Source organism: Taeniopygia guttata, chromosome 23, assembly GCF_048771995.1.
Source record: "Taeniopygia guttata chromosome 23, bTaeGut7.mat, whole genome shotgun sequence".
In the NCBI taxonomy this organism is placed as follows: domain Eukaryota; kingdom Metazoa; phylum Chordata; class Aves; order Passeriformes; family Estrildidae; genus Taeniopygia; species Taeniopygia guttata.
In genome coordinates, this window is record NC_133048.1 from 2,131,967 (window position 1) to 2,159,730 (window position 27,764).

At 47.2% G+C, this 27,764-nt stretch overlaps 1 protein-coding gene, 1 long non-coding RNA gene and 1 other non-coding gene across 5 annotated transcripts; all 3 read left to right on the forward strand.

Annotated features, from left to right (window-relative positions):
* Positions 1-1,891: 1,891 nt before the first annotated feature.
* NFYC (nuclear transcription factor Y subunit gamma) lies at positions 1,892-26,515 on the forward strand. Of its 3 annotated transcripts, none has more exons than XM_030290579.4 (10): positions 1,892-2,123; positions 11,969-12,081; positions 13,208-13,279; positions 14,423-14,536; positions 15,324-15,419; positions 19,340-19,513; positions 20,913-21,071; positions 24,217-24,324; positions 25,001-25,060; positions 25,672-26,515. In XM_030290579.4, the coding sequence occupies exons 2-10, from the start codon at positions 11,977-11,979 to the stop codon at positions 25,789-25,791; spliced, it is 1,008 nt and encodes a 335-aa protein (XP_030146439.1). In that variant the 5' UTR covers positions 1,892-2,123; positions 11,969-11,976; the 3' UTR covers positions 25,792-26,515. The 3 variants fall into 3 exon arrangements, with proteins under 3 accessions (XP_030146439.1, XP_030146438.1, XP_030146440.1); XM_030290578.4 differs by lacking the exon at positions 1,892-2,123 and adding an exon at positions 5,785-5,940; XM_030290580.4 differs by lacking the exons at positions 1,892-2,123; positions 24,217-24,324 and adding an exon at positions 5,785-5,940.
* Positions 15,426-16,816, forward strand: LOC140680476 (uncharacterized). Its single transcript, XR_012051821.1, has 2 exons — positions 15,426-16,013; positions 16,105-16,816. It is a non-coding gene; the product is annotated as an uncharacterized lncRNA (long non-coding RNA).
* MIR30A (microRNA mir-30a) lies at positions 16,409-16,500 on the forward strand. Its single transcript, NR_049058.1, has one exon. It is a non-coding gene; the product is annotated as a microRNA mir-30a (primary transcript).
* Positions 26,516-27,764: the final 1,249 nt, after the last annotated feature.

The window sequence follows — 27,764 nt, forward strand, 5'->3', positions numbered from 1 at the left end:
CCTGGGGTTCCTCCATGGAATTGTGAGGATCCACAGGATGAAATTGTCCCAGGGATGGGATCCTGGAGGAAAGGAGATGGAAATTCCCAGATGAGGGGCTGGGAATGAGGCAGCAGCTTCTGCTCCAGCTCTCTGTGCCTTCAAGGAAAAGTTTAAAAGGAGTAAAAATCCACCTCCCATGGAAATGCAAATCCCCTCACTAAATTTCCTCATAAATCCCATTGGATCTTGCTCCAGAATTGATGGATTTGAGGAGAATGTCAAGGCAGCCTTTGCTTCCCCTCCCTTTGGGGCTGCTTTTGGGTTTTTTTTTCAGATTATCAGCTGCCTTGAGTCTCCACTCAGAGAGAAAAAGGATCTTTAATTCCTTTATCTATTTAAGTCGATTTTAGGAATATTTTTCTCCCACAGTGTGAACAATCAGAACTCTGTGGTCTCCCAGATATGTAAAATAGTTCTTTTCCTTCTTTTGTGGGCAGATATACTTAAGCTACATAATGGGACTCTGGGAGTGAGTCAACTCAGGAACACTGGATGTATTTAAATTCCACTTCAAACCGACTCCTATTAAAAAAAATCCGAGAAAATGGCAAATCCTGGTGTGAAAAAAAGTCCACTGCAACTCATATACCTAAAACATTTTTATCCAAGTTTATTTACCACGCAATTTATCACGAGGATACATGACAGAGAAGCGGACAAGAAAAACATCGCAGCATTCCTGTTTTTTTCTTTAAATAAAGCAGGAAGAACATCGGCAGGCTGCACACATTTTAGGCTGAAGCCTAAAGCTGGACAGGTGTGGGGGGTTAGGACAGAGCAGGTCTAGGACAGAGCCAAAATGTGGCTGCTCCTCAAGGCACGGTGGCCTCTGAGATGTCTCCCTGTTTGTCCTGGTCCCTCATGGTTTGTCTTGTCCCTCAGGTTTGTCTCCGTCCCTCAGGTTTTTCTCCGTCCCTCAGGTTTGACCCCGTCCCTCAGGGTCCCTCATGTTTGTCCTTGTCCCTCACGGTTTGTCTCCATCCCTCAGGTTTGTCCTGGTCCCTCAGGGTCCCTCATGTTTGTCCTTGTCCCTCATGGTTTGTCCCTGTCCCTCAGGTTTGTCCTGGTCCCTCAGGGTCCCTCATGTTTGTCCCTGTCCCTCAGGTTTGTCTCTGTCCCTCAGGTTTGTCTCTGTCCCTCAGGTTTGTCCTGGTCCCTCAGGTTTGTCTCTGTCCCTCAGGGTCCCTCAGGTTTGTCCCTGTCCCTCAGGTTTGTCCTGGTCCCTCAGGGTCCCTCATGTTTGTCCTTGTCTCTCAGGGCCCCTCAGGTTTGCCCCGGTCCCTCAGGGTCCCTCATGTTTGTCCTTGTCCCTCACGGTTTGTCCCTGTCCCTCAGGTTTGTCCCTGTTCCTCAGGTTTGCCCCGGTCCCTCAGGGTCCCTCCCGGTTTGTCCTCCTTCTTCACGGTCCATCAGTTTCTCCCTGTCCCTCCCGGTTTGTCTCTGTCCCTCAGGTTTGTCCCCGTCCCTCAGGTTTGCCTCCCTTCACAGTCCATCACGGTTTTTCCCGGTCCCTCAGGTTTGTCCCCGTCCCTCAGGTCTGTCTCTGTCCCTTACGGTCCCTCAGGTTTGCCCCGGTCCCTCCTGGTCCCTCAGGTTTGTCCCCGTCCCTCAGGTTTGTCTCTGTCCCTTACGGTCCCTCAGGTTTGCCCCGGTCCCTCCCGGTGCCTCAGGTTTGTCTCTGTCCCTTACGGTCCCTCAGGTTTGTCCCGGTCCCTGCTGGTCCCTCAGGTTTGTCTCTGTCCCTCGGGTTCGTCCCCGTCCCTCACGGTCCCTCACGGTTTTCCCGCCCACTCCCGCCTCCCCCGCAAATCTCGCGAGATCCCCGCCGGGTCACGCGCCCGCGCGCGCCGCCGCGGCCCAGCCCGGGGAGGGGAAGTCGCGGGGGGGGGGGAAACGACAAAAAAAGGGGCGGAGCCTCCGCCCCGCCGCCTCACGGCCCCGCCGCCATCTTGTTTCTCGGCCGCTCGGCGCTCACTCCGCTCCGGCCGCCCCCCTTTCCCCCCCCCCCTCCTCCCGCCTCCCGCCGGCCGCACCGGAGGCAGCGCGGGCAGCGGGCGGAGATCGCGGCGCCGGCCGCCCCGGTGAGTACGCGGGGAGCGCGGCGGCGGCGGGGGGGAAGCGGCGGCGGCGACGGCCCGTGAAGGGGCGGGGGCGGCCCGAGGGGGGTCGCTGTGGGGGGCCCCCCCCAACCTCAGCAACGGCTGCGCTGCGATTGGCCGGGCCGCGGCGCGCGCGCTGATTGGGCGGCGCGGGGGAGGCGGGCGTGGGGAGGAGGGCGCTGATTGGCTGGCGGGGGGCGGACCGGGGAGAGGACAGGCAGCGGACCGTTGTACCGCGCGGGCCGTGGGGGGGGCGGCGGGGCCGGGGCGGGCCCGGGGATGGCGGAACCGGGGGGGAACCGGCCCGAGAGACGGGGTTCGGGGCTGGCAGATCCCCCGGGGGAACCGGCCTGAGAGCCGGGATTCGGGGCTGGCAGATCCCCCGGGGGAACCGGGCTGAGAGCCGGGGTTCGGGGCTGGCAGCATCCCCGGGGAACCGGCCCGAGAGCCGGGATTCGGGGCTGGCAGCATCCCCGGGGCAACCGGCCTGAGAGCCGGGATTCGGGGCTGGCAGATCCCCCGGGGGAACCGGCCTGAGAGCCGGGATTTGGGGCTGGCAGCATCCCCGGGGAACCGGGCTGAGAGCCGGGATTCGGGACCGGCAGCATCCCTGGGGGAACCGGCCCGAGAGCCGGGATTCGGGGCTGGCAGCATCCCCGGGGAACCGGCCCGAGAGCCGGGATTCGGGGCTGGCGGAACCGGGGGAACCGGCCCGAGAGCCGGGATTCGGGGCTGGCAGATCCCCCGGGGAACCGGCCCGAGAGCCGGGATTCGGGGCTGGCAGAGGAACCCGGGGGAACCGGCCCGAGAGCCGGGATTCGGGGCTGGCAGATCCCCCGGGGCAACGCGCCGAGGCCTCCCGGTGTTTTCCCGGGTAGGATCTGCCTGGCCGCCACCGGGGATGTGCGGTGGTGCCTCCTCCGTGGAAGAGGCCTTGAGCAACGTGGTGTAGTGGAAGGGGTGAAATGCGATGAGCTTTAAGGTCTCTCTCACCCAAACCGTTCCTGGATCTGCGATTCCAAGGCAGGTTGTGATCCTGACCTCCCTCAGAGGACAGGGTAGAAAGGAGTGCGGGTGTTTAGGTTTCGATTTGATTTTAGGAGGAATCCAGCTCAGGAGATTGTGGGATCTCAGGATATTTTGGGATCCAGCTCAGGAGATTGTGGGATTTCAGGAAATTGTGGGATCCAGCTCAGGATACTGCGGGATCCAGCAGGATCCCTGAGTGCTCATTCCAGGCAGGAATAGGTGTGATCCCAACAGTTCTCTGGAGACCTCCAGCCAGGCATTTTTCCATAGTTTGTGCTTGATGAAGATAATTCCTGTTTGTCCAAGCACATTTTTTTGCCCCACAGGGATCAGGGCCAGTGTAGGACCTCCCAAAATTAATTTGGAGTTTTTACCTCACAACAAATAAACCTGTTACTGTTGGTCATCACAAAATCAATTTGGGGTTTTTACCCCCCACAAATAAACCCTTTACTGTTGGTCATCACAAAATCAATTTGGGGTTTTTACCCCCCACAAATAAACCCTTTACTGTTGGACCTCCCAAAATTAATTTGGGGTTTTTACCCCCTACAAATAAACCCTTTACTGTTGGACCTCCCAAAATTAATTTGGGGTTTTTACCCCTCATAAATAAACCCTTTACTGTACAACTTTCCAAAATCGATTTGGGATTTTTATTGCCCTACAAATAAACCCTTTACCGTAGAACTTCCCAAAATGAATTTGGGGTTTTTTTTCCCCCCATAAATAAACCCTTTCACTGCTTTTTTTTCCCCCTCACTGTTTTTGGGGTTTTTTTCCTGAGTTTTTTATCACAAATAAACCCTTTACTGTAAAAATATCCAAAATTAATTTGGAGTTTTTATCCCCCACAAATAAACCCTTTACTGTAGGAATTCCCAATAAACCCTTTCTTGTAGAACTTCCCCAAATTAACCTGTTTTTATTGCCAGGAGGAATTATTACCCACTCTGTGAGCAGCAGCTGTTCCCGTGGGTCATTCCCAAGCAGGGCAGAGCAGCTTCAGGTCCTTTGGGATGTGACAAATCCCATGGGAATGTGTTTGGGCACTCAGAATTCCACAATTCCAGCCAGGCATTCCTCTGTTCTGCAGGAAAGGTGCTGCCTTTGTTTTTCATACCACCCAAAATACCTCACATCGTTCCAATAATCAGAATTCCACAGCTTCCAGGCACTGCTTTTTATCTCAGGAATGCCACAGGAAGAGAACAGAGTGTATTTATTTATTTTTTTAACCAATTCTATTCCCCCAAATCATCTGGAAAATCTATTTTTAAATTAATCTCTCCTCGTTATCAGATTCAGAGTGATTTAATCTGCAGGACTTGGCTGTGCTTCCCAATATTTTTCCCCCCCTGGATAATCCTGTCAGGAGGAAGTCATAGCTTGGAATTAAAGCTGGAAATCCATTGTGGTGTTCTTGATAAAACTGGGATTTTTTGTGTCTAGAGGTTAAAATATCCCCTGCTTTCCACAACTTTGTTATTGTGGACCATTCCCATTCTTTACCCACAACATTCCCAAATTCCCAAAGCATCCAGAGGCTCCCAAAATTCTGCTGGAGGGGCAGAGTGAGGCTGTGGTGGTTAAAAGTGAAGGGAAATTCTTGGTGTTGGACGTGAACGCTCCATTCCTGTCGGGAATTTTGGGAATTTTCCCGCCATTCATCCTGCCCAGGCCTCAGGGGCTGTTCCAAACACTTGGAAAATCTGTCTTTTTAAAAATTATTTTTATTTTTTTCCATCCTATGGAATGTTTGTAGGGCGGTGTAGCCTCCTATGAGGGCTGTGGGATCCCGATCCCTGTTCCCAGGGAATGTCCCCCTGGGATTGGGGGATCCAGTTGTGGGATATTCAGGACAAGGAGCTGCTGGAGATGGTCCAGAGAGGATTTGGGGTCTGGAGGATGTCCCTGATGAGGAGAACAGCGGGAGGTGGCTTGGCCATGGCCCTGCTGGAATTAAATTATTCCTGAAAAACACCGGATTTCTCCAAGCTGGAGCTCTCTCATGAATCCTCATGAGGAAAAACCGGGAGCTGCGTCTGGAGAAGGGAAGGCTGGCAGAGAATCCCATCAGTCCATAAAACATCCCAGAGGTGCCAGGGGTTGTGCCAGGCTCTGCTCAGGCACAGGACGAGGAGCAGCGGCCATAAATGAAACCCCAGCGAGCTCCACCTCACCTTGCAGCTGGGGACATCCCAGTTGCAGCTGTCCCTGTGTCCCCTGCTCCGTGTGGCGCTGCCTCGCTGGGGTGAGGGGAGGTTGGGCCGGGTGATCTCCAAAAAATCCCCAAATTTCTGCAATTCCGGGCTCCGCGCGCGCCTCGCGCACGTGCGGCCCCGCCAGCGAGGCGTGGCGGGAACCGCCCTGATTGACAGGCGCGCCGGCCAATCAGCGGCCGCGCCCCGCCAGCCTCCTCATGTGTTTGAATAGGAGGAGGGCGACCAATCGGGGCGGGGCTGGGGGGCGGGGCTTGCCTGACCCCTGCGGCCGCCGCTCAAGGTAACTTTAAAGCAGGAAGCGGCCGGCGAGGCTGCGCCGCGGCGGGGACCAATGGGAGAGCTCGACGGCGGGGCGCGTAGCCAATGGGAGCGCTCAAGCGCGGGGCGCGCAGCCAATGAGCGCGGGCGCGGGGCGGGCCGGGCGCGCGCAGCGGGGCGCGCGGGGCCGCCGCCGTTAAAGGGGCCGCGGGCGCGGCGGGGCCCGGGGGGAGCCCCCGGCGGCTGCGGGGGTCACTCGGCGGTAACACCATGGCGGGGAACCGCCGGTGAGTGCGGGGCGCTGCCGCTGCGAGGACAGCCGGGGGTGGCGGGGACAGGCCGCGGAGGCGGCGGGGGATGCTGGGGAGCAGCGGTGCGGGAGCGGCGGGACGGGCACGGTTGGCGGTGGAACCCTCGGGGTGAGCGCCGAGCGCCCTCAGCGGTGCCGTGAGGGCGGCGGTGTGAGGGGCGGACAAAGCAGCGGGGGGACAGCGGAGTGCGGCACCCCCAAACCCTCAGCGGGTGCTGGCAGCGCTTTTTTATCACCGGGGATCGACGCTCGGCGGCCCGCGGGGGATGAGGGGTCCCGGGGGTCCCCCCGAGCTCCCCCCGGGCTCCCCCCGGGCTCCGCCGCAGCCCCGACTTGGAGCGGGGCCTGCAGGAGTTGACCTTGAAATCGCAGCGCTCCGAGCCGCCCCTCTGAAGGACAAAGTTTGTTTGCGGCACTTTGGACCGAAAAAAAAAAAAAATTAATAAATAAATAGGAGGAAAAAAAATAAAAAAACCAAACCCCGAGCTGCTGGAGGGCACCGAGGACATCGGGGGTTGTCGCGAAATTCGAATTAAACTCGGGTGTCGTGGGTATTCCTGCTCCTCCTTTCCCTCACAGGGTGAAAAATCCCTTTTTTTCCACTTATTTTCTGTCTAATTGTTGAGGTTCAAAGCGCTGCTTTGGGAAATGATTCCCAAAATTATGTTATTATTATTATTATTTGGGAAATAGAAGGATATTTCGCTTCTAAAACTTCTCAGATCTAAAGGGACTGGACTAATAATAATAATAATAAATATGAATTGTTTGTTCATAAATCCATTTTTCTGATTTCTTGACCTAGAAAAATCAAGCAAACTGATTTTTCCCCCTACAAGCTGAAGGCATCAAAACTTCTCAGATCCAAAGGAACTAGAATGATGATAATAATAATAAATGCAAATTGTTTGTTAATAAATCAATTTTTCTGATTTCTTGACCTAGAAAGATCAAGCAGAACTGATTTATCCCCCCTACAAGCTGAAGGTATCAAAATACTCAATTTTTTGGGGTGGAATCAAGATTTCTGCAGGGTTTTTATTCTTCACATTGTTCTGGATAAATCCTAATTTTTAGGGAAAGAAATTATTCTAGGGAAATGATTCTAGGGGAAAAATAAATTATTATTAGGGAAAAAAATGGAAATTATTTCCTGGTTTAAGGAGCAGGCTTTGCTTGGGCTTGAGCTTGGTTCCAAGTGTGATTTGGGCTCTTTTAATTCCAAATTAATGCTCCCAGCACCTCATTTAGGGCTTATTCACCGTTTGAAGAAGGGAATAAAAGGAGAAATATCCCCCAAAAAATCAGATTTTAATAATTGGGGGAATGTTGGAGGAAATTCTGGAGCCGCCTGTGGGCCAGGATTGGGGAATTTCCTGTGAACATCAAGGTCAATGGCAGGATCTTCTCAAAAAGAAGATATTTCCATTTATTTCCTTAATAATCATTTATTTTTTCCTAGAAAAATTTCCCTAGAATAATTTATTTCCCTAAAAATTAGGATTTATCTAGCTTTCGAGCATTGGCAGGAAATGAGGACAACGTGAAGAATAAAAAACGAGAATAAAAACCCTGCAGAAATCTTAATTCCACCCAAAATTTGGAATATTTTGTTGCCTTCAACTTGTAGGAGGCTGGGGAAAAATCAGTTCTGCTTGAACTTTCTAGGTCAAAAAATCTGGAAAATGTATTTATTACCAAATAATTCATATTTATTATTATTATTCCAGTTCCTTTGGATTTTTTCCAGCTTTAGGAAGATCCCATTTTAAGGAGTGAATTTTGGGTGTTCCTTCTGCTCCAAAGATCTCCAGGGATTTCTTTTTGTTGTTGTTGTTTCCTTGAAGTTTGATTTTTGTTTCATTTTATTCTCCATATAACTTTTATTTTTTTAGTTTTATTCCCTATGAATTCGATTTTTTATCCCATAGAAGTTGGATTTTTTAGCTTTATTCTCTAGAAGTTGGATTTTTACATTCTCTATTATCAAATTAATAATTTTATTTTATTCTGTATGAATTTGATTTTTTAGCTTTATGTTCTAGGAGTTGGATTTTTTTATTTTATTCTCTAGGAATTTGATTTTTTAAACTTTATTCTCTATATAAATTTGATTTTTTTTCCTTTTATTCTCTCTAAATTAGATTTTTCTACCTTGATTTTCCAGCAGTTTGCTTCTCCTGTACACTTAAAGTTTTAATTTCTCCTAAAATTTTAAGCTGGAACTTCAAGCTTAGACAACAATTTTTTTTTTTAAATATTTTTTTTAATTTAATTTTCCACCCTTGTTTTTTTGCACCCAGGGAAATCTCTGGGACACTTTTGGGGTGGGGACATTGCTGTCCCTCACCTCAGCATTTCAGGGCTTTGGGTGCCCTTTCAGCCACAAAATTTGGATTTTATTTCATTTATTTAGGCTAAAATCTTAGATTTCTATAATGGGGATGACACCTGGATTTTAATTAAGTTGCCTCATGAGGTGGTTTCTTCATTTCAGGGCTTATTGTGTTGTAAATGAATTAAATTGAGTGAGTTTTGGACCTAAAATCGTGAATTATTTAAATTTTTAAAGCTCTTTATTTGGTAAACGCTTTAATTACGAACAAGAATAATTTAGTTTTTATTTCAGATGGTTAAAAATCATGGTAGAAAGTCTTAATTATTCTGGTTGGTTTGAATCAGTTTTTAATTTGTTGCCTGTCCATAATGTTGGGATTTTTTTATATTTTAATAATTACAGTGGAATGATGTTGCTGCTCTAAATTCAGTGCTTAATTAGCTTTAATAATTTAATTTAAAAATTATTAATTTATTTAATTATTAAACTTTTCCTGCTTCCTTTTTATCGGGACAACTTTGGAAGCTTTGGAGAGGCATTTGGGATAAGGGATGGAGGGACAGGAATGGATTCCCATTTCCAGAGGATTTGGGAATTTTGATGGGATTTTGGGAAGGAATTGTGGGGAATGTGCTGCTTTCTCCATGGAAAAATGGGATTTTCCCCATAATTGTGGGAATTGTGTATGGAAAGGAGCTGGAATTTGTGATGCTGCTGAATTCTTCCTCCTTCCTGGCTCATTCCTTCCCTGTTTGCAAATCCCTTGGAATATTTGGATAAATTTCCTTTGCAGGTGCTCTCCACCCTCCTTGCTTGGCTTTTTACACTGGGACAACTTGGCAAAGTAAAAAAATCGAAAGTAGAAAATGACATATCGAATGAAATGAGATGTAAAAACCAACAAAAATTGTCACACAGCCCTCACTGGATGGGGACGTTATTCCCATTCCCGCCTCACTTGGAATGCGAGTTCTTTTCCAGGGGAAAAAAAACCCAAAAAACTCTGGATACTGCTGAGGATGGAATTGCAGGCTCAGAGGTTTTGGGTTTATTTGGGATTTTTCCTGTAGCTTGTGTTTTCCAGGAGCTGAAGTGGCGAATTTTCCGGGGGGAGACGGCTCCGTTTGGCTGCTTCCCCCTTCCCAGGGCGCCCAAAAAAGAGCAGAAAACAGCAAATTTGTGCAAAAATAACCCCCACAAAGCCATCCCGAGGCGTTTTCACGCTTCCTTTGCTCTCCCACGAAGCGAAACTTGCCCAGTTTTTGTCAGCTGCTGCAGGATTTGGGAATTTTGATGTTTGCCAGAGGTGGGGAAAAGCTCCGACAGCTCTTGGGATACTCCTGGGATCTGCTCTGGAATCACCTCCAGCCAGGCCTCGGCTTTTCCCGGCTTTTCTTTTAACCCTCAGGCTGGAAAAATAAAATATTTTCCTGCCTGGAAACCAGTGGATGGGTTGGAGGTGAATCCTGGTTGGTTCCAGAATTCCAGGCTGGTTTGGGTTGAAGGGAATTCCACCTCCGCCTGTCCCTGGATGCTTCTCTGGGAAAGCTTTTCCATCATTCCTTGTTGCCAGGGGTTGGTTTTTTGGGAAGGTTTTGGTGTTTCCTTCAGAGCTGTGTCCATCTCCTCACTGGGATTCTCCCAGCCTGGATTTGGGGTGGTTCAGCTCATCCCAGCACACCTGGGATATCCTGGAGGGATCCTCAAGGATCCTGAACATCCCACCCCAGGCATCCCTGGGAGTGGTGTCCAAACCTTCCTGGAGCTCTGGAGCCTTGGGAATGTTCCCAAGCACCAAAAATCCCAGAACTTTTCCCTAAATCCCCTCAGGGACATCTCCAGCCGTTCCCTGGGATCTTGTCTCTGTTTTCCAGCAGAATTTGGGGTTGGAGCAGCCACTTTGCTCCTAAACCCCTTGGGAGCCTTGGTTGGGTGAGCTCAGGGATCCTGAGGAGGGAAATCCAGGGAAAGAGGGGATGGAGGGGTGGGTCCATGGATGATGGATGGATGGATGGATGGATGGATGGATGGATGGATGGATGGATGGATGGATGGATGGATGGATCTGTGGAGGGATAGATGGAAAAGGCATGGATGGATCCATGGATGGACGAAGGGATGGAAGGAAGGGTGGATCTGTGAAGAGGTGGACAGATCCATGGATGGATGAACCATGGAGGAATCTATGGATGGATTGATTGATCCATGGAGAGATGGATGAAGGAAGGAATGGATGAATCCATGGATGGATGGATGGATTGATCGATCCATGGAGAGATGGACAGATCCACGGATGGATGAAGGAATGGATGAACCATGGATGGATGGATCCATGGAGAGATGGATGATGAAGGAATGGCTGAACCATGGAAGAGGAATCCATGGATGGATGGATGGATCCATGGATGGATGAAGGCATGGATGAACCAGGAGGAGGAATCCATGGATGGATGGATCCATGGATGGATGAACCATGGAGGAATCCATGGATGGGTGGATCCATGGAGAGATGGACAGATCCATGGATGGATCCATGGGTGGATGGATGGATGGATCCATGGATGGATGAAGGCATGGATGAACCATGGAGGAGGAATCCATGGATGGATGGAGCCGAGTGGAGCTGGAAAATTTCCCCTGTAAAACGTCCCAGATGAAAAACCCATCCAGGGTGTGAGACCCAAGGGTTCCTCTGGCTGTGCTGAGCTCATCCCACCCCGAGTGAGATTTTGAACCCTGGGATGAGTTTGGAAGGAGGAGAAGGAATTCTCCTCATTGCCCAGGAATGGCTCACAGTGAGGTTTCTCTCTCTGGAGCTCTGTGCCCAAATTTGGGATTTTTCCCTTTCCTCACAGTCCTCTCCAGCACCTACAAACCATTGCTGTATCCATATTTTAATTAGAAAATTTCATTTTATTTTAATTCTAAATTCCTGTATTGTTCTGAGCAGTTTCACTTTTATTTTGGGGTTTATATATTGTAGGTTTTCCTGTTCCTATCTTTACTCAATTTATCATAAAATGATCCTAAACAGGCATGGAAAGCAGGAATTCTTCATTGCTCTGAAATCACTTCTGTGTTTAACTGAAAAATGGGAAATTTTTTGTATCCATCAGGAGGATTTTTACATTATAAATGACCTGAAATTCTGGGAGTTTTTCCTGGTTTTTTTCCCTTGGGTTTTTTTTTTTCTTCCCTGTTTTTTTTCCCTTTTTTTTTTTTCCTTTTTTTTCCCCTTTTTTTTCTCCTGTTTTTTTTTTTCCTGTTTTTTTCCTTTTTTTTTTCCCTTTTTCCCCCCCTTTTTCCCCCATTTTTTCTTTCCCCCTTTTTTTTCCCTTTTTTGTTCCTTTTTTTCCCTGTGTTTTTTTCCCCTTTTATTTTTTCCCTTTTTATTTTTTCCCCTTTTATTTTCCCCCTTGTTTCCCCCTTCTTTTCCCCCATGTTTTTTTCCCCTTTTTTTTGGGTTTTTTTTGTTTTGTTTTGTTTTTTGGTGTTTTTTTCCCGGCATTTTCCCTGTTTTTTTTCCTCACTTTTACGTTTTTTTCCCTGTTTTTTCCCTGTTTTTTCTATCTTCTCCTGTTTTTTTTCCCTCCTTGCACATTCCTGTTTATTTCCTGTTTGTTTTTTTTAATTCCCTTGCTCATGCCTGTGTTTTTCCCCTCTCCAGGTGCCGGGATGTCCACGGACGGCGGCTTTGGCACGGCGGGGAACAGCGATGCCCAGCAGAGCCTCCAGAGCTTCTGGCCACGGGTGATGGAGGAGATCCGCAACCTCACCGTGGTCAGCATCCCCAGGGCTGGGATATTCCCAGGAAAAACTGGGAAAAATCCCCTCAAAGTTCAGCTTCCTGCTCTGGGATCTGGGAAATTTGCTTTAGGAAATGAGGAATCATCCCTCAGCCAGGAATCTCTCAAAAAATGGAGATGGGATTGTAACAGAGTCATGAAATCATGGAGAAAGATCTTCAGGATGATCCCTGTCCCTTGGGCACAGGAATTAGGAATTAAAATAGAACCATGAGCATCCCCAGAGATTGGGATATTCCCAGGAAAAACGGAAAAATCCCCTCAAAGTTCAGCTTCCTGCTCTGGGATCTGGGAAATTTGGTTTAGGAAGTGAGGAATCATCCCTCAGCCAAGAATCTCTCAAAAAATGGAGATGGGATTGTAAGAGAGTCATGAAATCATGGAGAAAGATCTTCAGGATGATCCCTGTCCCTTGGGCACAGGAATTAGGAATTAAAATAGAACCATGAGCATCCCCAGGGCTGGGATATTCCCAGGAAAAACTGGGGAAAATCCCCTCAAAGTTCAGCTTCCTGCTCTGGGATCTGGGAAATTTGCTTTAGGAAATGAGGAATCATCCCTCAGCCAGGAATCTCCCCCCAAAAAAATTAGAGGTTGAATTGTATCAGAGTCAGAAAATCATGGAGAAAGATCTTCAGGATTATCTCTGTCCCTTGGGCACAGGAATTGGGAATTAAAATAGAACCGTGAACATTCCCAGGAAAAACCGGGAAAAATTCCTCTCAAAGTTCCTGTTGAGCCTGTTCCTGCTCTGGGATCTGGGAAATTGGGTGTTCCTATGGGATAAGGTGGTTTAGGAAATGAGGAATAATCCCTCAACCAGGAATCTTCAAAAAAATGGAGATGGAATTGTAACAGAGTCATAAAATCATGGAATGGTTTAGCCTGGAAAATATTTTCAGGATTATCTTTTTCCCTTGGGCACAGGAATTGGGAATTAAAATAGAATCATGAGAATCCCCAGGAAGAGCTGCCACACCTGAAAGAGAATAAATCTGGTTTTAGCCAGTTCAGTTCCAGAAAACACTGATTATTTGAACATTTTTTAACCTTTATTTTCAGTTAAATATCAGTAAAAAGTCTCTGAAATCTCTCTGCAGAAAGACTTCAGAGTCCAGGAGCTGCCCTTGGCTCGGATTAAGAAAATCATGAAGTTGGATGAAGATGTGAAGGTACATTCAGGGTTTTTACCTGGAAGTTTTGATCCTGGAAAAGGATTTATGCTCCTTTTCCTGGATATTTTACCCATTATCCCTTGAAATTCATTAATCTTCTCATTATTATTATTTTTAAAGCATTTTTTAGCAAAATTCCCTTGGCCTTTTGTAATTAAACTGAGCTGGGAAAGCAGAAACATTTGGGATTTTGGTTTTGATTTTGCAGTTTTGTTTTGATTTTTTTTTGTGATAAATACCACTTGAAAGGTATAATAAATACAAAAATAATTCAGGTTATTTCCTGTTTTCCCTAGTGCCTAACTGTCTCTCAAGTTCCCTCTTTGTTTTTTTCGACTCTCACAAAGATTTAGAGTGATTTTTGTGCCACCTAATTCCATTTTTATGGAAAAAGAAGCAATAATTCAGGTGGATAACATGAGTTTGATCCCAGTAGATTGACATAATTAAATTTATGCCATTTATTTTCTTTTTTTATGGAAAATTTTCTGAGGGAAAATAGAATTGTTTTTTATTTTTTTCTTTTTTTCCCCTCAGTGTGACACCATCCTTCTGTCGGGACAGCCCTTAATTTATGAGAGAGCCTTAAATAAATGAGAAAAATGAGAAAATTCTCTAGTCAGACTCCCTGGAAAAATATAATCCCAGATTTCTGAGGGCCCAACTCCGTGTCTGAACCAAATAAATGCCAAATTTGTGATGCTAAAGGGGAAAAGGAGATTTTAAGGCAGAGTGGAGAGCAGGGAAAGCCTCCACTTAAATAGGAATATTCCTATTTAAAGGTTAATTAATAAGCATTAATGCCAATGCAGCTGATAACCAAAGTGTGAATGGAGAATTTTTAAGATCTCATTTAAATTAAGGGCTGTCCTGACAGAAGGATGGTGTCACACTGAGGGGAAAAAAAAAAAAAAAAGGAAAAAAAGACAAACAATTCTCTTTAGAGAATATTTTAGATACCCAGAACTCCTCTTCCACAATCTTAACTCTTTCTTGAGGAAATCCTGAGGTGAAAATCCTGAGGTGAAAATTCCCCCAAATTCAGATTTAACCCCACAACTTCCCCTCAGACAACGAAATTCCTCTTTGCACCGTTAGAACTGAGTGGTAAAATTAGAACTAATCCGATTTTTTTGGCAGATGATCAGTGCAGAAGCCCCTGTGCTGTTTGCAAAAGCTGCTCAGATTTTCATCACCGAGCTGACCCTGCGGGCCTGGATCCACACGGAGGACAACAAACGCAGGACCCTGCAGGTAAAGGAATTCCCAAATCCCAAAATTCCTTCCCAAATCCTTGTTTCCATCACACCAGGCACATTTTGTACCCAGCAACCCACAACTGCCCAGCTGAAAGGTCTTTTTTTTATTAATTAAATTAAAATAAACTCGTCCAAAGACAAATCTCCCATCTCTCAGCTGATTGTGACCTACTGGAAGGATTCTGTGAAGCTTCAGCTGTTGAATTTCTTGAATTTCTGGTTGATTTTTGTTGGTTTTTGTTGTGATGTAAACTTGGAGAGGTTGGGTTTGTGGTAATGGACATGAAAATTAAAATACAACAAAATTAGATACAACAAAATAAAATACAACAGATTATTGGCTCTAGAGAATCCTCAATAATACCCTTTTTTAATGGTTAAAGAGTAAAATAGAACTTTTTAAGGTCATTTTATGGAGAAAAAGAGGAGGTTGTGATCTAAACTTGTAGAGGTTGGGTTTGTGGTGATGGAGGTGAAAATAAATATACAACAAATTAGATATAACAAAATAAAATACAACAGATTATTGGCTCTAGAGAATCCATCTCCTCAACAGTACTCTTTTTTTTTAAATGGTTGAATAGTAAAATAGAACTTTTTTTCTCCATAAAATGATCTTAAAGAGGAGGTTGTGATCTGAACGTGTAGAGATTTGGTTTGTGGATGTGGCAAAATAAATGGATGGTAATGGCAAAATAGATTAATTATAGTGGCAAAATAAGTGGATGATAGTGGTAACATCCCTGTTGGGCTGAGGAAATTTCCCTTTTTTTGTCCTGCAGAGGAACGACATCGCCATGGCCATCACCAAGTTCGACCAGTTCGATTTCCTGATCGATATCGTCCCCCGGGATGAGCTGAAGCCCCCAAAGCGGCAGGTGAGGCACAAAATTCTGAATTTTCCACCTTTTCTCAGCCTGGTTTCGGCCTCCGGGGGAAACTGAGGTGATCGAGCAACAAAGATTTAAATGTGAGGTTTGTGCTTTGTTTCCTGTGGGTTTCAGCTTGTTAAATTCTTAAATTTCAGGGGTTTAAATTGTTTAATTTCAAGTTTTTAAATTGTTTAATTTCAGGTTTTTAAATTCTTTAATTCCAAGTTTCTTAAATTCTTTAATTTCAAGTTTTTCAATTCTTTTAAGTTTTTAAACTCTTTAATTTCAGGTTTCTAAATTATTTAATTTCAAGTTCTTAAATTCTTTAAAACCAGGTTTTTAAATTGTTTAATTCCAAAGTTTTTAATTCTTTAATTTCAAGTTTTTAAATTCTTTAAGTTTTTAAATCTTTAATTCCAAGTTTTTAAATTCTTTAATTACAGTTTCTTAAATTCTTTAATATCAAGTTCTTAAATTCTTTAATTGAAAGTTTTTCAATTCTTTAATTTAAAGTTTTTAAATTAATTTTAGGCTCTTAAATACTTTAATTTCAAGTTTTAAAATTCTTTAATTCCAGGTTTTTAAGTTCTTTAATTTCACGTTCTTAAATTCTTTAATTCAAGGTTTTAAATTCTTTAATTTCAAGTTTTTAAATTCTTTAATTCCAAGTGTTTAAATTCTTTAATATCAGGTTCTTAAATTGTTTAATTTCAGGTTGTTAAATTCCTTAATTCCAAGTTTTTTAAATTCTTACATTTTCAGGTTCTCAATTTCTTAAATAAAACTAAAACTCATAAATAAAACTAAAAACCACTGGGTTTTTTGTGGAAATAAAGAGATTTAATGGACATAACACCAGTCTTTCCAACAAACCAGACCCACTCCTGAACAATTCTGCTCCCAAATGGTGCCAGTGAGAAAAATTTCACTTGAAAATAAATATATTTATCAGAATTTTATGATTTTTGGGTTGAAAAATGCCAGTTTTGAATCTTTTGGGGCAGTCAGTGCCTCTGTAAACATCCTTGACTGGAAGCTGGAAGGGCTGGAAGGAGCTTTCAGTCGGATGTTTACAGCAGCAGGCTGCTGCTCTCAGCTCAGCATTTTCACATTTCCTGCACCAAAACTCTGGGTTTTCCCCTCAATAAATAACCTCTTCTTTTTTTTTCCTTTTTTTTTTTTTTTTTTGAAAAAAAAATTCAAATAATTGTTAAAACAGCTCTTTTTCTGCTACTTCTGAAGGTTTGTAGTGTGGAAAAACACAAATTTTCCCCCCAAAAAATGGGGAATTTGGGACTTGGTGGAACATCTTGGCTTGGAAGTTTGTCTCTTGGAAATTTTTCCTTAATTTTTTTCCTTAATTCCACTCTGAATCCTGGATATAATAAAAAATTCTGTCTGTATAGAGCAACATTGGAGCTGGATTCCTCATCCCTTTTCCTCCCAATTTCCTGCATAAAAACTCTGCATTTTCCCCTCAAGGCCCTCTTTGGATAATTCTGCTCCTTGTCCTACAGTAAAAAAAAAAAATCAATTATTAAAACAATTACTTATGAAGGATTTCAGTGTGGAAAAATCCAAATTTTTCCCCCACAAAATGGGGAATTTGGGACTTTGTGGAACATCTTGGCTTGGAAGTTTGTCTCTGACGTGAATTTTTTTTCCTTTATTCCACTCTAAATGAGGGAACAGGGAATCCACCCCACTTCTTTGGGATGGTGCCCTGAGCTGGGTTTAACTTCCCATCCTGATTTCCAGAAGGTTTAGAAAATAAGAAAACCACTTTTCCATGTCCCAATATCCAGGAGAGTCCATCCTGCTGCTCCTGGGGCTAAAATCAGCATTCCAGGTGTGCTGGGATCTCAACATAAAATAGAAATATTTCTCCAAACTCGTGGTTTGGTGTTAATTAAAAGACAAAACAGCCCCCACAGCTGCTCTTCTTTAACTTCTTTTACAGTTGTAATAATTGAAATTTCCGTTCTGGCTTTGGAAATCCACTTTTTTCTTTTTTTTATTTTTTTTTTTATTTTTCTTGAGGCGCCTCATTCCTGTACTTTTCTATTTTTAGCCATGGGAGGGGAGAGCATTCCTTGTGTCTTCTCCTTCTTGACTCACATCAGGGCGTTGTGATTACAGAACATCCGAGCTCTGCCATCCAAGGAATTTTCCTGGAGCATTTCAGGGGTGTGTTACAGCACCTGGGGTAAATTCTGATCCATCCCAGCCAGGAAATCCTGGGCAGTTTGGGGTGGAAATGAAGCTGGGGAGATGTTCCTCACCAGGAATCCTTTTTCCAGCAGGAAAAGTTGTGTGGAGAGCTAGATACCCCCTAGGAATGTAGGTTAAGGATTTACAGGGAAAATCCTGTGGAAAAGCAACTGCCTGTGCCTGGATTTTTTGGTTTTTTCCCTACAATCTGTATTTTATCTCTTATTTGATGAGGTAGTGTCGGTTCTTGGAGGAGCTGGGAGTGAAATCCTGGTGTTGTGCTGCTCTGGGAACTCCAGCTGTGGCTTGGAAATAAAAGATGGCAAATGCTGGGATAGGAGGGAGTGGAAGAAAATTTGGATTTAAAGCCATTCCTGCCTGTGGCAAAAAGGATTGAGCCTGGAATAGATGCTCAGAGGAGGTCTCAGTCTTCATTATTTCAGATTTAGCTGGAACTGGGGATTGGAGCACTCCAGAAATAACCTAAGGACTGGGCTTAGAGCTGCCCCAGCACTTGTGGGTTGCTGGTTCACTGGTGAAAATATATTTTAATTATTATTATTCCTCCTTCCATCAGAGGAATGGGAGCTGCAGGAGTAGCACAGGTTGTGTTTGGTGGTGATTGTGATGATGTCTGCCCTGAGAGCCAGGCTCAAAGTTGTTGTTTTTTTTTTCTTTTTTCTTACAACCAGTTGGGATCAGTTGAATCTTTGAGATTCTTACTCTGAGAAACCTCCTAGGAGTAACTCCTGAGTTGTTCTGCTCCCCAAAAAAACAGCTTCTAAGCCAACAAACTCCTCACTCCAGCTCAGTGCTCACCCAGGCATGATGTGAATTTTCCTTTTCCTGCCCAGCTGGATGAAGTGAAGGGGAATCCATGAGCAGGGATTGCAGCAGGCCGCTGGAAGTGGGAATGTTGTCATGAATGTCCCATGTTGTAGCACGTGTAAACATCCTACACTCTCAGCTGTGAACTCGAGGTGGCTGGGAGAGGATTGTTTACGCCTTCTGCCATGGAGTGAACGCCTGGGAGCTGCACCTGCCCTCATCCAGCTGCTCTGGGGAGCTCAGGAATTCTGATCCTGGAGTATTTACATCCCATAATCGCTGAAAATCCTGGAATGTCGTTGATCATGAGGGGCTTTTCTCTCCTGAGATGAAAGAAAGCAGCGCTGCTGCTGCCAGGGAGGGGAGCAGAGCCTCTGGTTCTTCCCACTGCTCCGAGATCCCTGCTCCCACAGCAGGGAATGGTTGGCAGCCTGGAAAAGCTGGATTTAAATAAATAACTCCAGGCACGGCAGCGAGCATCAAATCCATGACTTTTATTGACATCAGAGCTCGGTGGAGGGCTGGGAACCCAGCGCAGGAGAGGGGCTGGGTGACAGAGGAGGCTCTGTCAGCTTTCCTGAGCCATTTGCAATTGCTCCTGTGCTGGAATTCACCCACCAGGAACTTCTATACCTCTCAATTCTGATAATTTTAATTATTATTTCCTCCACCTCGGCGCCAACTCCACGTTACCCACACGTTATTGGCTTCCTGATTTCCACGGGGCCGAACCAAGGAGCTTTTATCAGCTCACACAGGCCTGGCTGAAGTGTTGTGAGGGAGGTGCTGAAGCTCTTTCCCAGGGGATGTCCTGGGGGGACGTTTGGCTGCGGGGGCGGGCGGGGGCCGTGTGCCCACCCCGACTCCCTGCCGGTGTTTCCCCGCAGGAGGAGGTGCGCCAGGCAGTCACCCCAGCCGAGCCCGTGCAGTATTACTTCACCCTGGCCCAGCAGCCAGCAGCAGTGCAGGTGCAGGGCCAGCAGCAGGGCCAGCAGACCACCACGGCCACCACCACCATCCAGCCGGGCCAGATCATCATCGCCCAGCCCCAGCAGGGCCAGGTGAGCCAGGCCCCAGGGGCTGAGGGAGATCCACAGGGGTGGATTGCTCAGGAACTTCAGTGGAGATCACGGGTTCAACCCTGGGATGGGTTGGGTTGGGTTGGGAGGGAAGGAAGGGACTGAAATCTCACCCTGTTCCATGATCAGGGACCTTCTGCTGTTCCAATCCTTGTCCTGCCTTGGACATTTTTGTGGGGCAACCTCAGCTCTCCTGGTCCAAATGTGGTTCCTGGTTCAGAAACCTGGTTCAGAGCCTCCCCCAGGCTCTGAGCTCCATCTGTGGTGATTTTATCTGGGTCTAGAATAGGACTGCCCCAACCCCAGCCCCAGCAGGGCCAGATGAGCCAGGGCTGAGGGAGATCCACAGGGATGGATTGCTCAGGAACATCAGTGGAGATCATGGGTTTAACCCTGGGATGGGTTGGGTTGGGTTGGGAGGGAAGGAAGGAACGGAAATCTCACCCTGTTCCATGATCAGGGACCTTCTGCTGTTCCAATCCTTGTCCTGCCTTGGACATTTTTGTGGGGCAACATCAGCTCTCCTGGTCCAAATGTGGTTCTTGGGTCAGATCCTCCAGGAAAGTGCCTCCCCCAGGCTCTGAGCTCCATCTGTGGTGATTTTACCTGGGTCTAGGACAGGACTGCCCCAGCCCCAGCAGGGCCAGGTGAGCCATGGCTGAGGGAGATCCACAAGGATGGATTGCTCAGGAACATCAGTGGAGATCATGGGTTTAACCCTGGGATGGGTTGGGTTGGGTTGGGAGGGAAGGAAGGAACTGAAATCTCACCCTGTTCCATGATCAGGGACCTTCGACTGTTCCAATCCTTGTCCTGCCTTACCTTGGACATTTTTGTGGGGCAACCTCAGCTCTCCTGGGCTAGATGTGGTTCTTGGGTCAGATCCTCCAGGATGGTGCCTCCCCCAGGCTCTGAGCTCCATCTGTGGTGATTTATCTGGGTCTAGAATAGGACTGCCCCAGCCCCAGCAGGGCCAGGTGAGCCAGGGCTGAGGGAGATCCACAGGGATGGATTGCTCAGGAACATCAGTGGAGATCACGGGTTTAACCCTGAGATGGGTTGGGAGAGAGGAAAGGAGCTGAAATCTCACCCTGTTCCATCATCACGGACCTTTCGTTGTCCCAAGTTGTTCCAATCCTTGTCCTGCCTTACCTTGGACATTTCTGTGGGACAACCTCAGCTCTCCTGGTCCAAATGTGGTTCCTGGTTCAGAGCCTCACCCAGGCTCTGAGCTCCTGCTGTGGTGATTTAACCCCAAATCACCACAGATTTGGGATCCTACACCAAACTCGTGGGTGTACGGCAGGCTGAATCTCCCCCAGTCCTGACATCTGATGGATTTTCCACCTCCTGGATGCTCATCCCTGTTTTTTTTGTGCAGACCACCCCCGTGACCATGCAGGTGGGAGAGGGGCAGCAGGTCCAGATCGTGCAGGCCCAGCCCCAGGGCCAGAGCCAGCAGGGGCAGAGCAGCACAGGACAAACCATGCAAGTGATGCAGCAAATCATCACCAACACGGGGGAAATCCAGCAAATCCCGGTAAGATTCGGCCAGGAGGAAAGGTGGAAAAGGGAAAAAAAACAAATTTGTGAGCATGAGGCTTGTTTCTGTTTGCTTTGTTAACTGGCAGAGGAAGTTTGGATTGAGTGGTGTGGTTCCTGCACTTCGGAAAACCAACCAAGTGTGACATAAAGGGGGAAATAAATCTTAATTCATTTAGTCCAGACTCATTGCCCACCCCAAACACCTTCCCCCTGAGTGAAATAGTTGTGATTAGGAAGCAATAAATCAATTATTTCCTGGCTAAACCTCAGTTCTTCACCACAGCCTGGTTTGAATAAAAGAGAATTTATTTCTTTTTGCCTTTACTTGGTTGTGCCTCTGCAATCTGGAGTCGTGACCTGGCAGGCTGAGTGGGAAAGTTGCCATCTGGGAGTTATTAATAAACTTTGATGTTAAAAGAAATATTTCTCCAAAATATTTGGAGCTGGTTGGAGGAATGGCTTTGCAGAACCAGGAGATACCTCCTCACTTTTACATCAGACTTAAAAATGGGATTTTGGGTGCCCAACATAACCCAAACTTCCTGAAATGTGTCCTAAGTAAACACAGAGGTCAAGAAAGTCACATTAACTTAGAATTACAACAAAGCTGTGGCTTTTGGATTCCAGCTGGAAAATATCACACCTGTTAGAGGGAAAAAAAAAGAATAAAAACCATCCAGTTCTGTGTTCCAGAACCCAAAGGTCACCCAGGGCCAGACATTTCACTTGGATTTCAGTTTTGCTGTGAAATTGGAGCTTTCACACAGGTTTTGCCTTTCCAGCCTTGCTGAGCTTCCCTCTGCTCGTGGTCAGAGCATCTTGGAAAGGGTTTGGATTGAGGGAGCTGACAGATTTTTCCAGCTCTTTTCATCTTTTTGAGTCTTCAGCTGATTCCTGCTGCCTTGAGTTGGAAGAAATTCCCAAATTGTTGTTTTGGGTTTTTTTGGGTTTTTTTTACTACAAAGAATCCTTCTTCTTCTCTGCATTTTCTTGGCCATTTCTTTTTTTCCCCTTCTTTCCATTTCTTTTTTCTCTTCTTTTCCTTGTGAAAATCTCTCCAAGAGACTTGTTCCTCAAAGAATTGTGGAAGGAGATCTCCAGTGGATCCTCAGCAAGAACAGCTCAGATTTGTCCCAGCTGTCTCCAGAGAATGCTGGAACTACAGAAAGGGGCCTGGACATCTCTTGGGAGAAAGAATTCCTTACAAAGGATCTGTTCAGGGCCAAAACCTCCTGAAGAAAATCCAGGGGGATCCTTTGGGAAGCATTCCTGTGTTTTTGGGCAGACTGGAGGGGTTTTAGGGTCTGGTTTTGACCAAGAATTTGCTTTTTCCTGCCTCTTTCCTGGCGTTGTGGGAGAACAGGGATCTGTGGCTGCTCCTCAGGAGCTGCCAGGGGCTGGCATGTGGAATCTTTTTGGGATCTCTGCCAGCTCCAAGACTGCAAACCAGCAATGTGGGATGGAATAATCCCAATTCCCAGCCCCCCCATCCAGCAGGGATCCTGTTTGGCTGCAACCTGGAGGATTCTTCTGTTGAAGAACCACAGTTGATGCTGAAGGAGCTTCCAGCAAGTGAAATAAAATAAAACTTGGAGAAAAAAAACTTGGATTTGGCCCCACAGAATTCCAGTCCTTGGTCTGTTCTGCTCTTCCTGCTTTGCTTTTCTTATTTTTTTTTCCCTTATTTCCTTTTCTCTTTTGGCACAGTCAGAGCCATCTTCTGACTGCTCTGTGCACTCTGAGGGCCCAGCAAAGAGTCTTGGATCACCCAAATAGAGCTGGAAACTCTCTCCTGAAACTCAAAATGCCTCTGGAGTGTTGGGAGCATCTCATTCCTGGTTTTCCACATGTTCCTGGTGCTGTGCACACTCCCTGTTGCTCTTTATTCCAGAAATAAAATGGAAAAGTGAATTTTTAACAGAGAAAAACCGGCAGTGAATCCGTCAATGAAGTGATAGTTGTTTGAATTTTATGTTAAATTTAATCTTTGTCTTACCCAGACCTCATTTTGGGCAGGTTCTTTGGAGCTTCCTCTCCTTGCTGGAAGAAATTTTCCCACATCTCTTCCACCATCATTTAATGATGTAATTAAAACCTAATTCCCCCAGCATGGAAAACTTGACATCCCTGCAGAACTCAGTGCAGAAACCAAATCTTTACTGAAATTTTGTTGCTCAGGGGGAGTTTTGTTTGCTCTTGAAATGATTTTGGAGCTTTCAGACACAAATGAGGGAGTTGGTGGCTTTTGTGGAAATGCCAGGACCACGTTGCAGGCACCTCTTTCTCAGCAGTTTTTTAGAGTGTTCTGTGTGTTCTTTCCCCTTAAAAAGAAAAAAATACCTTTTTTTTGTATAAAATTACCCTTAAAGCTGTGAATCTCAACGTTGTAACTTTAAATAACAGAAGCAAAATCCAGCAGTGTGACATTTTTATTGCTCTCAGGTGTGTATTAACAGTGTTACCTGTATTTTCTTCATGTCCCACATTCCCAAGCATCCAACCTCCCAAAATTATGGGATTTAGGGGATAAATTTGTGGTTGAATCTCTCACATGAGGCACTGAGCTGAGCTTCTGCCAGGTGGGACTTGAGAGGTGTTGGCAGAGAGCTGCTTTCAAAGCCTCCAAAAATATCTTTGGGGTTTGCCATCTCTGCTGGCTTTGTGGTGAAAATTCCTGTTTATTCCTTAATTTTTGGCAGGATATGATTGAGAAGGGTGGAGGATATGATTGAGAAGGGTGCAGGATATGATTTGGTGCTGCCAGCTCCTAACAGCTGATGCGAAATGCTGCCTCAAAGGAGCAAAACTTAATCCTTGTAACCAAAAGTGCTTCCAAATCCCTGAGAAACTGAGCCATTAATATGCTTTAGCTACTAACTGACCCTTCCCAGCCTGGAAAAAAAAGGAGGAATGTGGTGCCTCAGGGATATCCTGGAGCTCTATGCCCTGGGGTTTTTGTCTTTAGGGTCCCTTGTGGTGATTCCTGCTGGGAACCCTCCAGAATTCCCTGGAGCTCGCGGGGAAAGCTCCCCCATAAGTCCATCTCCCGTGGTGGAGCCGAGCAGGGAATTTTGCTGTGTGTTGAGGGTGCAGAGTGACCTGTTTCATTTTCTTTCCCTGCCCCCTCCACCTGTCTCCAGGTCCAGTTGAATGCTGGCCAGCTGCAGTATATCCGCTTAGCCCAACCCGTGTCAGGCACCCAGGTAGTCCAGGGGCAGATCCAGACGCTTGCAACCAATGCACAGCAGGTATGCACTCCCCAGAGCTGCCTCCAAGGCTTCCTCCCCAGCTCCTGAAGCTGCGACTTCCAGGGGATTTCAGCCACCTCTTGGGTTAGGACTCCTACTTTGCTTTTCTTCCTGTTTGTCAGGTTTTTTTTTAAAGAAGGAGCGTAGCGGAAACCTCCTTTAGGTGTCCGTGAGAGGTGCATGCAAAGCTTTTGTTGTGTGTGTGTGTGCGTGTGTGTGGCTCTGGGTGAAGCCCCCGCTGCTTCTGAGCTGCTTGCAGGCAACATTTTGGGCTCATTAAACTTCTCTTTCCTTCTCCTTCTTGCCTGGGTGAGGGAGGAGCCGTGCAGGAAAGGCAGAACGTCGGGAGCGGCGTCGAGGCTGTGAGGGATCCTCCCCGCTGGCCTGGAGGCCGCGTTCTCCTTGGGAGAAGCAGAGAGGACGTGGTTTTGGGGTCTGGAAGGACCCGGTTTGGGGTCTGGAAGGACCTGGTTTTGATCTGGAAGGTGGTGTTTGTTCTGGAAGGTGGTGTTTGTTCTGGAGGTGTCCGTGGCTGCCGTTCCTCTCGCGGTTGGGGCGCTGGAAAAGTTGGCTGAGGTTCAGAAGCTCTCCCCAGGCAGCAGCAGGATGGTGTTGGTGGGGTTGTGAGCCTCTGGTGGGAAGGGCTGGCACTGATCAGCTGCTCTTATCTCTGTAGATAACGCAGACAGAGGTGCAGCAGGGACAGCAGCAGTTCAGCCAGTTCACAGATGGACAGGTAAGAGCTGAGGGGCACAAGGGGCACAGGGGCTGTCCCAAATCTGCACGTTCCTCCTGGTAAAACACTGCTGGCCTGCAGCAGGATAAGGGAATGTTGTGCCAGTCTAAATTCAGGTGGATTCTTAGTTCTGCTGCCTTTGCTCTGAATTAATCCAGCCCCTGGCACTCTAGATGGAATCCTAAATTCCTAATTCAGCAATAAAGATTTTAACATCTGGATGTTCCATAAGCATCATAAATCATGGAATGGTTTGAGTTGGAAGCACCTTAAAGCTCATCCACTTCCAACCAGGTGAGGGACACCTTCCGCTATCCCAGGGTGCTCCAAGCCCTGTCCAGCCTGGCTTTGGAACTTCCCAGGGATCCAGGGGAAGGATCTGCCCACAGATCTGCCAGCTGCTCTGGGAAATCCATGGGCAGAAGGGCCCTGATGTGAGCCTGGGCATCAGGAATTCCCAGAGGGACTTGGGTGGGAATTTGCAGCAGATTTGGTGGCAGCTCGTGGTGGGTTTGGGGTTTTTGGGGTACCTCAGAGGGACGGGATGTGGGGGAGGTGCTGGATGTGCTGAGCACTGACAGAGGTTCCTTTGTCACCTCCCGTGTGTGCAGCAGCTGTACCAGATCCAGCAGGTGACAATGCCCGCGGGCCAGGACATCACCCAGCCCATGTTCATCCAGTCCAGCAGCCAGAGCTCGGACACCCAGGCCACGCAGGTGACAGGGGACTGAGCGGGGAGCAGAGTCCCCAAATCCACCCTGAGCACCTCTGCCAGCCCCACCCGGGCCCAGCAGCACACCTGGAGCCAGCCTGTGCCGGGTCTGCATCTCCACCTCGCTCTGCTGGCTATGGAATATCCAGAATATCCTGAATATCCAGCAGACTCTGCCAAGAATGCAATATTTGTATTTTCCAAACCAATCTTTGTGTATCCAGCTGCTTTTCCAAACCCCGAGAGAAGCGATCCGGAGGGATTTGGAGCATCTCATTGAACAAATGTGGGAAATGTTTTTTATTTCTAGGAAAATCCTGGGGGTACTGCTCCTGTCGGAGCTCTATTCCTGCTCTTCTGTTTGTATTTTTTTTCTCTGGATAGAGCTAGATTTGGTCCTCCCATCTCAGTGGGTTTTAGGGAATTTTTTTTTTTTTGGGGGGGGGGGGGTTGTGTGTGTGGTTTAGATTTTTCCCTCCTGCCTCCTTTTTTTGGAGCATTTGCTGTATGCAGGGAATAGGAGGAGGAGGAATTGAAGTGAAACAAAATAAAAAAAAAAAACATTCCTTCTATTATGATTGTATTTTCTAAGAGCAAAAAATCCTTGAATTTGGCCTCTGGATTCCAGAAAAACGGATGGAATCCGGACAAAACCCCAGCCCTGCTGTTACCTGTTGTCCTGGCTTTGTTCCATGCATGTAATATAAGCTTCATAAAAGAAAATAAATTTGCTTTTTGTCAGATCCTGTGTGTGCTGCCCATGAGATCCAGGGCCAGGAGAGCAGCCTGAATCCCTGGGAATGTTACACCTGGAGCAGGGAAATCAGCCACAGGATGCCTGGCCAAGGGCTTGGCTGAGAGCTCAGGTGATGTGAGGGGGTTTGGGGATAAATACATGACATTTGGCACAGTTGTCCCCCTTGTCCCAGGTGGGAAGATCCACCAGGAAGGGAAGCAAAGCTCTGCTTTGCTCTCCTGGGCTTTCTAAATATCCATTTTTCCTGACTCCCGAGGTTTTCCCAACCCCGGGAGGGAGGGAGGGAGGGAGGGAGGGAGGGAGGGATGCAGCTCCCGGAGCATCACGCAGGGCTGGGATGTGCCAGGCTGGAGCAGCATCTCCTGGGCTGGGAAAAGATGGAATTAGGCTGGAAAATGATTTTTAGGGAAAGCTCCGAGCGTGGGATCGGCCGCGAGAGGGCTCCCGTGGGAAGGGCTGGAGCGGGACGGGAAAACCGGGATGGGACGGCCGGGATGGGAAAACCGGGATGGGACGGCCGGGATAGGGGTTTGGCGGTCCTTTTCCCTAGATTTGGGGGCTGGGAGGTCCCTTTCCCTGGAATTTGGGGCTCAGAGGTCCCTTTCGCTGAAATTGTGAGCTTGAAAGTCCCTTTTTCTGGATTTGGGGTCTCGTAGGTCCCTTCTCCCGACAGCCACATCCCTGTCCCTGCTCCAGGCTGTCACTGGAAGGGCTGGAGCGGGATGGGAGAGCCGGGATAAGGGTTTGGAGGTCCTTTTCCCTGGAATTTGGGACTTGGAGGTCCCTTTTTCTGGATTTGGGGTCTCGTAGATCCCTTCTCCCGGCAGCTGCATCCCTGTCCCTGCTCCAGGCTGTCACAGGAAGGGCTGGAGCGGGATGGCAGAGCCGGGATAAGGGTTTGGATCTCCCATCCCAACTGGATCCCCCACATCCAGAGGACATGAGTGACCTCCTGTGCCCCCCAAACACCTCTGGAAAAGCATCCCTGGGGTTTGGAGAGCTGGGAATCCGCTTGTGGGGATGGAGGGAGACCTGGAAGGAAGAGCTGGAGAGCAGAGCAGGCGCTGCTCGCCTTTATCCGCCCCTGGCTGCTGAGGAAAAGCTCTTTACCCACAGCAGTCGGGTTTGCTGGAAATTGGTTAAATTTGAATGGGAATAAATCGCCTCAAGGACAGAAAATGGGAGTTTCCAGCTCCAGTTGCATGAAGTGAATGAAATTTGGCTGGAAATAAACC

Coding starts and splice junctions, on each gene's coding strand:
- NFYC (XM_030290579.4), top strand. CDS start 11,977: ATGTCCACGGACGGCGGCTTTGGCACGGCGGGGAACAGCGATGCCCAG. Junction 19,514..20,912: donor CCCAGCCCCAGCAGGGCCAG/GTGAGCCAGGCC, acceptor TTTTTTGTGCAG/ACCACCCCCGTGACCATGCA. Junction 25,061..25,671: donor GCCAGTTCACAGATGGACAG/GTAAGAGCTGAG, acceptor CCGTGTGTGCAG/CAGCTGTACCAGATCCAGCA.